The sequence below is a fragment of the Rana temporaria genome, chromosome 3 (genome assembly GCF_905171775.1).
Source record: "Rana temporaria chromosome 3, aRanTem1.1, whole genome shotgun sequence".
NCBI classification, from domain to species: Eukaryota; Metazoa; Chordata; class Amphibia; order Anura; family Ranidae; genus Rana; species Rana temporaria.
Genome location: NC_053491.1, coordinates 121,294,236 through 121,310,441, shown reverse-complemented (window position 1 = coordinate 121,310,441; position 16,206 = coordinate 121,294,236). Strand labels below are relative to the sequence as shown.

The following is a 16,206-nucleotide window of genomic DNA, read 5'->3' as shown; positions in this document are numbered from 1 at the left end:
CCATGATCACTCTGGATGAACTGCAGAGATCTACAGCTGAGGTGGGAGACTCTGTCCATAGGGCAACAATCAGTCGTATACTGCACAAATCTGGCCTTTATGGAAGAGCGGCAAGAAGAAAGCCATTTCTTAAAGATATCCATAAAAAGTGTTGTTTAAAGTTTGCCACAGGCTACCTGGGAGACACACCAAACATGTGGAAGAAGGTGCTCTGGTCAGATGAAACCAAAATCAAGCTTTTTGGCAACAATGCAAAACGTTATGTTTGGCGTAAAAGCAACACAGCTCATCACCCTGAACACACCATCCCCACTGTCAAACATGGTGGTGGCAGCATCATGGTTTGGGCCTGCTTTTCTTCAGCAGGGACAGGGAAGATGGTTAAAATTGATGGGAAGATGGATGGAGCCAAATACAGGACCATTCTGGAAGAAAACCTGATGGAGTCTGCAAAAGACCTGAGACTGGGACGGAGATTTGTCTTCCAACAAGACAATGATCCAAAACATAAAGCAAAATCTACAATGGAATGGTTCACAAATAAACATATCCAGGTGTTAGAATGGCCAAGTCAAAGTCCAGACCTGAATCCAATCGAGAATCTGTGGAAAGAACTGAAAACTGCTGTTCACAAACGCTCTCCATCCAACCTCACTGAGCTCGAGCTGTTTTGCAAGGAGGAATGGGCAAAAATTTCAGTCTCTCGATGTGCAAAACTGATAGACATACCCCAAGCGACATACAGCTGTAATCGCAGCAAAAGGTGGCGCTACAAAAGTATTAACTTAAGGGGGCTGAATAATTTTGCACGCCCAATTTTTCAGTTTTTTATTTGTTAAAGTTTGAAATACCAATAAATTTCGTTCCACTTCATGATTGTGTCCCACTTGTTGATTCTTCAAAAAAAAAAAAAAAAAAAAAAAAAAATTGTTTTATATCTTTATGTTTGAAGCCTGAAATGTGGCAAAAGGTCGCAAAGTTCAAGGGCGCCGAATACTTTTGCAAGGCACTGTAACTGTTCTCAGAGTAAATTTCAATTACAGACCCAAAACAGTTACATATCACATGTTAAGCCTCCCATTTATCCACCTCCTTAACACGTGGCAATAATGCACCAGTTGGTATCAACCAAATTGGTCAGTTCTTTGGGAAGACAGACATAGAATGTAATGTTCCCAATCCAGGATATGATCAGACCCCATTAACAATCCAGCTTCACATCCCCAAATGTACCTTCTCAACAGGGGTGTCTCAATGAAAGTCTTTTGGAAAGGAACCAACAATCTACCAAGACCTCGCCTTTCTCTCCAGGTTTACCAAAACCATCTAATATGAGGTCAAACCTCAAGGAGTTTATATTCGTATGCAATCAGGCAGGCCCTTGCACTACATGGTTTTGGTAAACCTGAAGAGAAAAACCTGCAGGAAAACTGATAGTGTGTATGGGGCTTTAGAGTTATGAGTAAGCATCACATGATGTGAAACATTTCAGCCACCTTTTTCTTGTTTATTTCATTTTGACTACATTGCTTTGGTTGTTTTTTGGATTTAATTTGTACAATAAAGACATTGATTTTAAGGAGTGCGGCAGTCCAGGATCTTCTTCTATCCAACGCATCCGAGACTAACTCGGGCTCCACGACTAAACCCAGTGTCATCTGTGCTACCCACAAGAACACTTTATCAGAGGAATTTGAATCAAAATACAGCACAAGAAAAAAAAAATTGCTGTCGGATTGATCGTTCGATAATCTGATCGTTTGTATACAGCTTTCGACAGCCAATCACCAACAGTCAGTCCAACAAAATCCAAAAAGGGACAAACACGAAAACTTAGCTCACAAGACAAACGTTTAATCGGTACAGTATCCGTCCGATAAAAATCGATAGATGAACACCACGCATGATCAGAAACACAAAAATAAACCAAATGGACACAAAGGTCACACGTATTTGACATCATTTCAGATACGAAGCTACGCACACCGGAAGGTTTTTCCCGAATCGTGCAAAAAAAAATAAAAAACACAAACAACTTACTTTTCGTAAAGCACATTTTGCACCGTTGTATTTGACATTAGTTTTATGCAACAAAATGCGAACGATACATCGTACGATAATCGCATCATGTGTACGAGGCATAAAAAAATAAAAGACAAAATCCACAAACAAGAACATATTAAAACACAATCGCTGTCCTGGAACTAAAATACAAACGTACAATCAACATGCAGAGATCGGAGTTAAGCTTTTACAGGTTAAAGATTCTCCAAACTACTGTTAAAGGGTCACTAAAGGAAAAAAAATTTTGCCTAAAATTAATGTCTGCAAGGTAGACAGACAGAATAGTGTAATGATTCTGTTAAAAAAACGAGTAAATACCTATTAAATTCCTTCATCTTTATCACCTCCGGCATTCTAGTTTGTTCCCTCATTCACTTCCTGGTTTGCACCGCTCGTTCATGTAAGAACTACATTTCCCAGTATGAATTGCGGCACGCCCAGTAATTCACACCTCCTTGAGGTCTCTAACACGTAGAGAGCGTCCTGCCACACACATGTAGTTCCCAGGAGGGGGCGAGCACGTCACTGACCACCGCAGTAAAGCCTCCCATCACGGTGGTGAGTAAAATCAGACAAGCAGGAAGTGAACAGAACAGAGAAGAAATAGAGCAACTTCTGAGCAAAAACGAACAATGAGGAAGTGAAAAGAGGAATGTCTGCAGGTAAAGGATGCTTATTATGAAGAAAAATTTCCTTTACAACCCCTTTAAGTAAAGCCAAGGCCTCTGAACAAATAGAGATTTTAGGAGGCTGGCACCAAATGTGGCAAACTCTTAGCATATACCTTAAATATATTCCACAGACAACCTTGTCAACCTTCATTGCGCTGGCGAGGACACATTTTTTGGTCATGTCCCAAGCATTCAGAGTTCTGAAAGGGAGTAGAAACAATTGGCCACAAATTGACATACTTCCATGCTCCCATAACTCTGCCCTCTTCCTACTCCACCACCATCGTGTCATGGAACACTTACAAACATTCTAACAGAACGAGGATTTGACAGGTTCCTGGTATCACTGCGATTCCACAGGAGGTTTTGTTTTACTTCAACAATGAACCCATACACATAGCTGCGATCGTTCAATGGATTGCAAGAAGAATTGTACACATCTGAAAAATGTGAATGCTTTAGGTGTGTATTTTACGCAGGATCTTCTGTTACCTCTGCCAGCAAGAACCATTTCATGCAAAAAATATGCATATGCCTGCGTGAATGAGCCCTACTGCAATATTAAAATAACGTATTATTACAGCTTCATTTTAAATGTGGCGGCTGCATTTGTTTTATTTTTTAACTTTGTTTTCCTCCTGGTGATCCTGGCCAGTAAGTGTGTTATTTTTTTCTACTTCATTTAGCAGACAAAGCTTGTTCAGCAAAGGGGGTTAGAGGTTTGAAACAAACCACTGAAAACTAAAAACCACTTTAAAAGTTTTTCAACTTTTCATCTATTAAAACTTCTGTCCTTGTTGTTTTAACTTTAGATAGTAAAACTTTTTTTTTCTGCCAGAAAAAAATAAAATAAAAAATATAGCCCACTTCCTCTTTGGTAAAAAGCCTAGGCTTATGACATCAAGCACAGCTTTCTCTCCAGTGAGTTTGCCAGGAAGGGGCGGGTCAAAGGGGCCAATGAAAGCTGGAGGAGTGTCTGTAAATGCAGGAAGTGAACAGGCTGCAGCTTCAGCTTCCCACAGTTAAAATGGATGCAGCCAGACTCAGTGGAGGGAGATTTGGCAAGTACAGAATCATAGTAAATAAATATAAAATAATATGCAATAAGTGGTTAGAGGGAAGCTTCAGAATGGCAAAGATGCTTTTATTACAAATTATGTGAGCAGACTGCAGTTCCTATTTAAAGTGCCAGAGTGGCTTCGTAGTAGAAGAGTCCTAGTGTTTAGTTGGCCTGCCTGCTGTCCAGACCTTTCACCAGCTGAAAATATTTGGCGCGTCTTGAAATGAAAAATACAACCGACAATCCAGAACTGTTCAGCAGTTAAACCCTATATCAGGCAAGAATGGGACAATATTCTTCTCCCAAAATTCAAACTGGTCTCCTCAGTACCCAAACATTTACAGAGCGTTTAAAGATTTACCTCATCTTTTTCTTAAAATTGTAAAATTCCTCAATTTAAAACGTTGAATATGTTTTCTATTGTGAATAAAATATGGATTTATGAAATTCACAAATCAATGCATTCTACTTTTATGTAGATGGTACACCGCATCCCTACTTCTTTGGAATTGGGTTTGTACAAGGAACCATTTATAGTGAGGATTAGTAAAAGGGATAGCATGGGGAAAATATGCAAATTAATAAATCAGACTATATAAAAAAAAAAGGATTTCCCCCCATACTTTTTTTTTTATTATTATAAACCACACTTATAGAATTTTTTTTAGCCTTCCTGTGAACCAATACCAAAACGAATTTGCAAGACACTAAAACTTGATGAGAATGCCTTTTCTTCATTCTAGACAAAATCTATTACCTCAAATATAAGCCTTTACTGAAGGGTGCCAAGAAATCAATACAACAGTGTCAATACATAATCTATAGCGCTGCAACCAACGATCATTTTCATAGTCGATTAATTGGCCGACTGTTTTGATCTCTTAATAACCTTAAATAATGTGGCCATACAACGTCTTCCTTCAAAAATAAAATCATTTTAAGAACGTTTTTTCGATTTTCTAATCGTCAGTGGGGTCAAATCGACGTTAGTTTTCAACCACAGTGACGGGGAAGTTTAGAAATAATATTCAGATCATGTATGTGGTTTTCTTTGAGAAATGACATTCATTTTAAAACTGAATGTTAAAAGCAAATGAAAATTTCAAACATTCTTTCAATCAGCGAATGTACAAAGATTTTTCGCATTAATATAATATTAACAGTAGTGATTATTTGCTCTTTATGCACTATAAAAGGGTGAATTTTCGTTTTTTTTTTAACCCATGGTTATTGGCAGATTAATAGATTATGAAAATGGTAATTGATTTCATAATCGATTAGTTGTTTCGGCCCTAATAATCTTTTACTATATACCAAGATACAACTTATTGGAAACTAACAAGTTAACACCATAAAACAGCCACTAGGTGGCACTGTTTAGTTTCGCTAACTTGAATGGTAGCAAACAGCTAATGAAGGAAACCTGCAATGATTAAATACATGGGATGCCTTTGCCCATTTCTGAAAATGCCAATTGTTTGGCATTCATGTGGACGCTTGGGGCTTCAGTACACTGTCACAAAACAAGTACAAATATACAGTCATGGACAAAATTTGTTGGTACCCTAGAAAATGAAAGAAATCAATTTCTATTATCTTGAAAGCAATTGGCATCCATATTTTTTTTTATTCCAGATTTAAATCTTAAAATAAAAATAAAAGCTCAAAATGGTTGTAAAAGCAGATTTATGTCTCTGCCTAAAAGCTTGAAGAAGCTTATGCTTTTTTTGTGTTCTTTTGCACATTATTATTGAGCGGCTTCAAGCTCCTTTGAGCATAAGTGTGCATTCCCCCCCCCCCCTTCTTTCAGAAACCCTCTCCAGATTTTATCTTTATTTGTGCATTTTCAAGCTTTTTCATGCGTTTTGGGCACTTAGGCGTCTTTTCTGCTCAAAAAAATTGAGTTTGGTGGGGGCTGGGTTCTGCTTGTAAACACACACAATATATATATATATATATATATATATATAGTAAACTACTACTACTGGACAAACATTTTTAGACCTCTGCCAAAGATGTTCAATAGGATTCAGATCAGGGCTCATAGAATAGTCCAATGTTTTGTTCTTAGCCACCATTCTTAATTTCTTAGCGCTGTGTCTTGTTGGAAGACTTATGACCTACAACTTTTCTGACATTGGTCTGGTTTTAATATTTCATGGAGCTTAGCACAGCTTAGGCAGCCCATAGACACAGCAAAACAGCCCCAAAAAACATTTCCAAGCCTTCTCCGTGTTTTACAGTAGGTATGGTGTTCCTTGAAAGCTTAATTTTTATCTTTGAACATTGAGCTGATACGACTTATCTCATCAGTCCAAAAGGACATTCTTCCAGAAGCATTTTATCTTGTCATTATGCAACTTCAGTACAACCAGCCCATACATGGATGGATGGATGGATTAGAATTCAGCTGGTTTCTGCTGAACCAGACAAATTTGAATATTTCTATGGCCAACCTTTAGTCTACCATTTACACTTTCCTTCTACTTAATTCACAATTGATTTGCCTCCTGCAGCCATGTCTTCAGGGGTTGGCTTAGCTACACTCCCTTGGACCTTAAACTTCTTAATGTATGAAAACCCTAATCACAGAACTACTATCAAACTACTAAGATGTCTTTACCTTTGGCATGCTGGTCTATATTTCCCCTCTGATCTAAGAAAACCGTTCTCCTTTGCACGATATTTAGTGTGATACACCCAATGATCTCCATTTAAAATAGGCTGACCGATTACAAGATTGAAGATGTGTGGTACTAATTAGAGAAAAATATGATTACTATGATCCAATTATTTGTAATCTTTTCCAGGGGTACCAACAAATCTGTTTATGCAATTTTTGAATCAATTTAGAATTATTTTTAGATTTGTAAAATAAATAATTTCTCTCTTTTCAAACGCTCTTTGCTTTACTCTAAGCCCCCATTCACATCTAGGCGTTTTTACGCCTGTAGTGCTACGCCGCTGCCGCCAGAGGGATGAAAACACATGTCCCTCTATGGAGATGGTTCACATCTCCACGCTGAACGCCGGACGCCTGAAAAAAAAGGTCCCAGACCTTTTTTTCCAGGCGGCTTTCGGCTAGGAGATGGGAACCATCTCCATAGAGGGGGTCAATCTGGGGCACATCTAGGCGGACAATACCGGCGTTTTGTCGCCGCAAATCACGGTACAAAACGCTGCTATTTGTACCGCTATTTGCGGCGACAAAACTCCGCGAATTTGTCTGCCTAGGTGTGAATGGAGCCAAAAGCAGGGGTCTCCAAACGTTCCAAACAATTAACTGTCTTTCAGGCTTTATGGGGGGTGGCCAGAGGGTTTAAAAAAAACATGGAAGTAAACCATGTTCCATCACTGTTGTCGTTGGGAGCAATAGTGCCCCCCCCCCCCCCCCATCACTGGTGTTCGTGGGAGCAATAGTGCCCCCATCACTGGTGTTCGTGGGAGCAATAGTGCCCCCATCACTGGTGTTCGTGGGAGCAATAGTGCCCCCATCACTGGTGTTCGTGGGAGCAATAGTGCCCCCATCACTGGTATCTGTGCTACATGCTAAACAGGTATAGTTATTTGTACAGACAACAGAAAAAATAAAAAATAATGTGGCTGCATAAGTGTGCACACCCTGTTATAACTGGGGATGTAGCTGTGTTCAGAATTAGGCAATCAGTACACACCTTCCAACATTTAAGTGCCCCAAAAATAACCCCAAATAAAGTTCAGATGTTCTAGTAGGTCTTTCCTGACATTTTCTTAGTCGCATCCTACAGCAAAAGCCATGGTTATAGAATCAGAGGGATCTCATTGTTAAAAGGCATCAGTCAGGAGAAGGGTACAAAAGAATTTCAAAGACATTAGATATACCATGGAGCACAGTCCATCGTCAAGTGGAGAAAATATGGCACAACAGTGAGATTGCCAAGAACTGGACATCCCTCCAAAATTTATGAAAATGCAAGAAAATTGGTCAGGGAGACTGCCAGTGCCAAGAGGACAAAAACAACAACATTAAAAAGGAGCTACATGCACGCCTGGCAAGTACTGGCTGTGTGGTACATGTGACATAAATATCCCGTATTCTTCATATGTCTGGGCTATCGGGTAGAGAGTGGCAAGACAGGAAGCCTTTCCTTATGAAGAAAAACATCCAAGCCTGGTTAAATTTAGCAAAAAAACACATCTAAAGTCCACCAAAAGCATGTGGGAAAATGCATAGAATGCATTAAGGTGAAAAAACGTGAACGTTTACAACCCCTTTAAGGATTACAGAGCTACATTCATTTGTGTCTTTTATATCTGCCCATGGTTGTGCTTTAAAAGCTTAGCACAATACGTTGTTTTTACCTACAGGGTTAGTAAAGGCAGACATAAGCTCACATGTTCTCTATGAATTTCTACATACCTTCAGAACAATCAACAAAATTATTAATTCTATACACTTTAAAAAAAAAAAAAAAATGTAACAGGGAAAAAAAAAAAAAAAAAAATCACAAAAAGTTACAAAATATACATAAAGTATAGTTCCGCACACTTTTACAATTTTATTTTAAAAAGGAAAGACCACCATTTGTTTTAAGGCAGTTATTAATTTTTTTGTTTCTTACCTTTTCTGAAGTACCAAGTGTACTTCCATCCTACCTCGGCCCGTGGCGTCATTTCATCCTGCTCCCCCGCCGCTTTCTGGGGCCTGTGTGTGTTCCAGAAGAGGACGGGGCCATTCAGAAACCACTGCGTGACTCGCACATGCTCATTAGGAACCTGGCCATGAAGCCTGAAGGCTCCACTGCGTGTGACTGAAGGCTCCACTGCCCGTTTCCTTTAGTTACAATGGCGGCGCCTGCACCGGAGCTAATGAACGGATTGGCCTCAGGGGGCAGACAACGCAGGCTCCCAGGACAAGTAAGTGTCCTCATTAAAAGTCAGCAGCTACAGTGTTGGTAGCTGACTTTTTTTTTTTTAAAGGTCAGCAAATATGGACCCGGAAATGACAGATCCTCCATCTTGTCGGAGTGGAGGATCCATCATTCCCTGGTCCATATTTGATACCCTACATCAGGCTTTACCCTTCGGAACAAGACGTGGAAGGCAGGCCACCCCCAGGGATCAGCTGACTCATACACGCCGTTTACACTTAGTGCCAGGCACTATTAACATGTGAGTGTAACTGCCATCAATGTTGCCGTTTTTACTTTATTAAAAAAAATTACTACACTACAAGACTTTTATTCATGTCTCCTTTGGAGTCATTTTTTACATTCTAGCACCTTCCTGAGCGGCCATTGGAGTGGATTTATGCCATTAGCGGAACCAATCTGGTGTTCCCAAAGCGTTTTTTTGACCATCCTGTGAAAAGGGGGTCAAACAGCTCTGGTGAGTGGCCATCTTCATACTGAAGCACTCGTGGTGGAGATCTAGAAGTTTTTATCTCAGAGCATTCCGTTCTGGTGTTGGGATTTATTCACTTATGGAGGTTATGCTTGCTTATTTTTTCATTAATGTGCACATTTAAAGGGGCTGTAAAGGTAAAAAAAAAAAAAAAATTCCTAAACAGCTTCCTTTACCTTAGTGCAGTCCTCCTTCACTTACCTCATCCTTCCATTTTGCTTTTAAATGTCCTTATTTCTTCTTAGAAATCCTCACTTCATGTTCTTCTGTCTGTAACTCCACACAGTAATGCAAGGCTTTCTCCCTGGTGTGGAGAAAGCCTCTTGAGGGGGAGGGGGCGAGCAGGAGGGTCAGGTGTGTTAGTGGGCGTCCTGAACCTCCTGCTCGCCCCCTCCCCCTCAAGAGGCTTTCTCCACACTAGGGAGAAAGCCTTGCATTACTGTGTGGAGTTACAGACAGAAGTACAGGAAGTTTGGATTTCTCAGAAGAAATAAGGACATTTAAAAGCAAAATCGAAGGATGAGGTAAGTGAAGGAGGACTGCACTAAGGTAAAGGAAGCTATTTAGGGAAGAAAAAAAAAAAAAAAAAAAAAAAAAAACACACATTAACCTTTACAATCCCTTTAAGTTTGATAAAGTGTTTTCTTTGTGCCAGTCTCGGTGACAAATGAGCAGAAGTTCCACTTTTGGGTGGAACTATGCTTTAAAGTCACAGCAACTTCAAAACAGTGCATGCACTACTTTGGTACAATTTTCACCTGAATGTTATTATACAATGCAACTTGTGTGCAAAAGTTGCCCATTATCACTGGTCAAAGCCAAAGTCTTATCCAAGTTGTATGCACAGGAATTAGGTTTACATCCATGTTAATGAACCCCTCTCTTCCCTATAAAAAATAAATAAAATCCCCCTACCCCAAAGGCTTACAGGTAAAACTCGAAAAATTAGAATATCGTGCAAAAGTTCATTTATCTCACTAATGCAACCTAAAAGGTGAAACTAATATATTAGATAAACAGAAAAAAAATTGCGCATACCACAGTAAGTGTAACAGCTGCGTCTCAAATGTCATACAACATCAAATAAACATAAACACGGAAGGAGTCGCGCTAAATTTTAAACTAAAATGTGAAATAATAATGTGATATACACACAATGATTGTTATGTGCAAAGCATAAATGATGATGCTAGATCTGTGCAAAACATATAAGTGGTCCAGTGGTCCGCAATTGATGAAAAGAAGAAACCAAAGCAAATTTGAACTGAAAAAAATAAACACAGTCCCAGAAAATTGATAAAAAAAAAATATATTTTCCCGAAAGTGCCAAAGAACTCCACAGACGTTGTGATGACTGATAGACAGGAGACCTCCACCAACGGCTAACACTGACTCTTACCAGAAATCAGATAATAAACAGCATGAACGATATCCAACTCCACTAGGGAACAGATCAAAGCATTCATCCACTAGGACCCCACGGTGAATAGTAGTCCTCACTAAAGATAACCCAGTATTCAGGTTCACAATGTGATGATATTCCCTTTACTCATTCCAGTCTCTAACAAAGGATTTGCATTTCTGTCCATCCAATCCTTTGATTTACACAGCACAGCCCTTTGATTTACACACATGCCCTTTGCATGTAATGAGATAGGACTCATTACATGCAAAGCAAGATAGTTCAAGCTGTGATGTCATAATTGTGATGATTATGGCTTACAGGTCATGAAAACCCCAAATCCACAATCTCAGAAAATTAGAATATTCCATGCAATCAATAAAACAAGGATTGTACATAAACAATATCAGACCTTTGAAAAGTATAAGCATGCATATGTACTCAGTTTGGGCCCCTTTTGCAGCAATTACTGCCTCAATGCGACGTGGCATGGAAGCCATCAGCCTGTGGCACTGCTGAAGTGATTTGGAAGACCGGGATGCTTTAATAGTGGCCTTCAGCTCTTCTGTATTGTTCAGTCTCATCTTTCACTGGACTTCAAGCATCTTGCAGTGTGCCTCTCCATTCTTCCTCCACACTCCGGATCCTTGGTTTCCAAATCAGATGCAAAATTTGCTCTCATCAGAAAAGAGGACTTTGGACCGATGAGCAACAGACTTGGTGTGTTTTTCTTTAGCCAAGGTAAGATGCTTCTGCTGTTTGTTGTTCAGGAGTGGCTTGACAAGAGGAATACGATATTTGAAGCCCATGTCCAGGATCTGTCTGTGTGTGGTGGCTCTTGATGCGCTGACTCCAGCCTCAGTCCACTCCTTGTGAAAATCCCCAACACTTTTGAATGGCCTTTTTCCCCTGCTGCTTGTGCACCTTTTTCTTCCACATAACTTTCTATTAATGTGCTTTGATGCAGCACTTTGGGAACATCCAATTTCTTTTGCAATTACATTTGAGGCTTTCCCTCATTATGGAGGGTGTCAATCATGGTTTTCTGCACAACTGTCAGGTCAGCAGTTTTTCCCATGATTGTGATTCCTATTGAACCCGACAGAGACCATGTAAAGGCTCAGGAACCCTTTGCAGGTGTTATGGCTGAATTAGCTGATAAGAGTGGGACACTTTGAGGCTAGAATATTGCACCTTTTCACAATATTCAAATTTTCTGAGATTGTGGATTTGGGGTTTTCATGAGCTGTAAGCCATAATCATCACAATTATGACAAATCACAGCTTGAACATCTTGCTTTGCATGCAATTAATCTATCTCATATATTAGTTTCACTTTTTAAGTTGCATTAGTGAAATAAATAAACTTTTGCACAATATTCTAGTTTTTCGAGTTTCACCTGTAAAATCACGTGTCCACGCTGCCAGACCGCCTCTGTAAGCTGCTGCTGTAAGGTCTCCCAGCCAGGCAGCGGTTTCTTCTAAAAAGATCCATCCACCAGTATAAAACTTAGTGAAGACTGGCCTGAACCATTTTAATTTTTTGGGGGGAAATCTCTACCCAAAAGTCTTCCGCCTTCACTCAAATTTATAACATGGCAGTACCCTATTTAGCTACAATGGTTACATGAAAACCTCACAAATCTCTTAGGCCTTGTACACACGACCGAACATGTCTGCTGAAACTGGTCCGTTGGACCATTTTTCGGGGATATGTCCGACCGTGTGTAGGGCCTACCGGACAGTTTTCCGGCCTAGCGGACAGGTTTCCAGCGGACAAAAGTTTCTTAGCATGCCAAGAAACTTGGCGTCCGCTGGAAGCCTGTCCGTCGGACATGTCCGATGGTCAGTAAGACTCATCGGACATGTCCGCTGGCCCGAAATCCCACGCATGCGTCGAAGTGATTCGACGCATGCGTGGAAACACTGAACTTCCTGGTGTGCGCACGTCGCCGCTACGTCACCGCGTATTCTGTCCGAGGGGAATTTGGTCTGATGGTGTGTACACGATCCCAGCAGAAATGACCGATGAAAACGGCCCGCTTTCATCGGTCGTATGTACGAGGCCTAACTATACACGGCGAGGGGGAAACATTCCCTTTCTACATTGCTTATCATTTTTAACAGCACTCTTCTATTGATTGATGCTCAGGTTGTGTACATCGTAGGATGTGGTATTCTCATAAAAACACATTACCTCCTTAGTCATTTCCTGTGCTCCCCTAGAACGGAAAACTATAGATTTAGGCTATATAGAAAAATAAACCAAGTCGATGTTCTGGTTCCAGCGATCCATATAATGATTCAAATAAAGGAAAAACGGCTTAACAGATTGAAATGAAAATGAAGGGAGAAAGTCAAGCTATACACTGTACCTTCCTGTGACGAGACGATGAGCGGTAAGTAGTCTGGTATGTATTCCTTTCGGTCCTCAACATCTTTGCTTCCGGGAGGAGGGAACTGCAGCACATTATTTTTGATGACAGGAAAAGCTGGGATCTGATTAGGGAATGTAACTGGTTCAATGTTATGAATATAATCTTCCAGTTCATGGAGATTCACTCCCATTAGCTTGAAGGCTTGGCCTACATCATCCAAAACGGGGTCTGTCCGTCCATCTACAAAACAAAAAGGGATCAATGGAATATGGTCATACAAAAGCCAACTTCAGGTTTAACAACAACTATCAGGGGAGATAGAGAGAGGGGGAAAAAAATTATAGATATACCGTATTTATCGGCGTATATCGCGCACTTTTTTGCCCTGAAAATCAGGGCAAAATCGTGGGTGCGCGATACCCGCGCCGCGTTTTGAATACTGCGCCGACATATACCGAGCGCAGTACACTCGGGTATAGTCGGGCAGTCTCGGGTCCTTCCGCGCTCACGTCCTGGACGTACAGGACGTCAGCGCGAGAGTTGCCGAGCATTGCCGACAATACACGAGTGTACTGTGCTCTGTATATGTCGGCGCAGTATTCAAACTCGGCGCGGGAAACGAGCAGGGAGGACGCCGCAGAAGGACGCCGGACCCGACGAAGAGGACACCCGAAGCTGCAGAAGGACGCCGAACCCGACAAAGAGGACACCCGAAGCCGCAGACGAACGCCGGGCCCGACGAGGCCGCCGCAAGACACCAAAACTGTAAGTACAAAAAAAAAAACTTTTTTTCCCACAGGATTTGGTGCAACTTTAGGGGTGCGCGTTATACCGCGATAAATACGGTATTAGCAGTGTAATTTCTTTAGTGTTGTCACATGAAAAGATATATAAAATATTTACAAAAATGTGAGGGGTGTACTTAATTTTTGTGAGAGAGAGTGTATATTTAACATTTATTACACACATACATAAAGTATCTCACAAAAGTGAGTACACCCCTTTTGTAAATATTTTGTATATCTTTTCATGTGACAACACTGAAGAAATGGCACTTTGCTACAATGTAACGTAGTGAGTGTGCAGCTTGTATAACAGTGTAATTTTGCTGTCCCCTCAAACAGGCATTAATGTCTAAACCGCTGGCAACAAAAGCGAGTACACACCCAAGTGAAAATGTCCAAATTTGGCCCAAAGTGTCAATATTTTGTGTGGCCTTTATGACTCCAGTGTACCCATCTTCTGGTGGCTACTTCCAGCAGGATAATGCACCATGTCACAAAGCTCAAATCATCTCACCACTGGTTTCTTGGACATGACAATGAGGTCACTGTACTCCAATGACCTCCACAGTCACCAGATCTCAATCCAATAGAGCACCTTTGGGATGTGGTGGAACAGGAGATTTTTATCATGAATGTGCAACCGACAAATCTGCAGCAACTGCGTAATGTTATTATGTCAATATAGACCAAAATCTCTAGAGGAATGTTTCCAACTGAATCTATGCCACAAAGAATTAAGGCAAAGGGGGGTCAGACCCGGTACTAGCAAGGTGTACCTAATAAAAGTAGCCAGTGAGTGTATATGTCTGGTGTACTATTCAACACCACCAACTAAAACACTATACTAGCCCCTTTTATTACCCATCTTGTCTGCTGAAACAAGTAAACAGTGGCAGGTTTAATTTAGTTTTTACTGATTGATTTTAATTAAAAACAGACACTGTAACCAGTATGACCCCTTTCACACAATGGGGCCGACCAGGTCTGTTATTCAGGCCGACCCGAGTGGACAGTCCATTCACCCCTATGAACCAGCAGGAGGGGGGGGGGGGGGGGGTACCTCTGGTCCACTACAAAAAAAACAAAGGGAGATGTGTCATCTTCCATCTAGGCAGATGGATCAGAGTAGAGAAGAGTCCATTTACTCCCAGGTGCCCATAGAGCAGAGCGGGCTAAGTCCATGTTCTCATAAACTCAGCGGGCACAGACCAGTCATCCGCACACACTGCTCTGATCAGCGGACGGATACCCTGCTGATCAATAGGGAGTCCGCCCCGGTGAAAGGGGCCTAACTGTAACTATTACAATGTAATCATTAATACACGGTCAGTCAGGGTATACCTGCAGTCTTGGCAGTTACATACAACACAACTTTTAGGCGCCAGGTACACAAAACCCTCTGCTCCTGGCACTGGCCACACTTTTAAGCACAATAAAAAACACTTCTATCCTTTACAGCCAAATGAAGATGCCATCTACAAGTCTTCCACCGCCATTCACAGAAGCTGTAGGACAGATGAAGAGTCGAAGAAGCAGTACAAGGGACACATCATATTAACTAAAGTAAAGTGGGGAACTGCGCTTAGAGAACCAGTAGATGGAGATAAATGGCAAAGAATGAGGTGTGTGTATAAATAAAAATCAGGAAATTGGGAGATATGTATATATATAGGATGAGACTGCAGCCCCCCCGATATGTAATCCCCTAGGGGACACAGAGAGAATATGTAGAAGGTGTGGGGGGTGGTGGCGCTGTCTCAACTGGAGGCTGTACGTACCAGAAAATTGGTACTAAATGAACTTTTATCAGACCCAATGGAGCTACCTCAAATAGGTCTAGGTGTGGAAAAAGTAAAAGTGCCTCAGTGAAGTGCTCAGAGAGAACCCGAGTATTATGGTATGTACCAGAGTGATGTATTGTACAAAATATGACTAACAGTCAAAAGTGATGTAAAATATCATGGGTCCATAAAAGAAACAATAATGCAATAAAGTGCAAAATAATATATATGTATAAAGCGAGGCCGCTTTATATATTTATACATATATATTATTTTGCACTTTATTGCATTATTGTTTCTTTTATGGACCCATGATATTTTACATCACTTTTGACTGTTAGTCATATTTTGTACAATACATCACTCTGGTACATACCATAATACTCGGGTTCTCTCTGAGCACTTCACTGAGGCACTTTTACTTTTTCCACACCTAGACCTATTTGAGGTAGCTCCATTGGGTCTGATAAAAGTTCATTTAGTACCAATTTTCTGGTACGTACAGCCTCCAGTTGAGACAGCGCCACCACCCCCCACACCTTCTACATCATATTAACTGCAACATATGTCCCTTGTGCTGATTGTTACGTTTTTAGATACATTTAGGCTAACCTGTTAATGCCAGCATCACTGAGGTAGTTTTGTAATATTATTATAATATATATACATACATACATACATAC

At 40.7% G+C, this 16,206-nt stretch overlaps 1 protein-coding gene across 1 annotated transcript in view; it reads right to left on the bottom strand.

The window, feature by feature from the left end:
- Positions 1–16,206, bottom strand: part of TAF3 (TATA-box binding protein associated factor 3) — a 138,152-nt gene that overhangs the window by 119,951 nt on the left and 1,995 nt on the right. Inside the window, exon 2 of the mRNA XM_040343351.1 lies at positions 12,955–13,197. Coding sequence (XP_040199285.1) covers positions 12,955–13,197 — 243 coding nt within the window. The remainder of the gene's footprint in view (positions 1–12,954; positions 13,198–16,206) is intronic.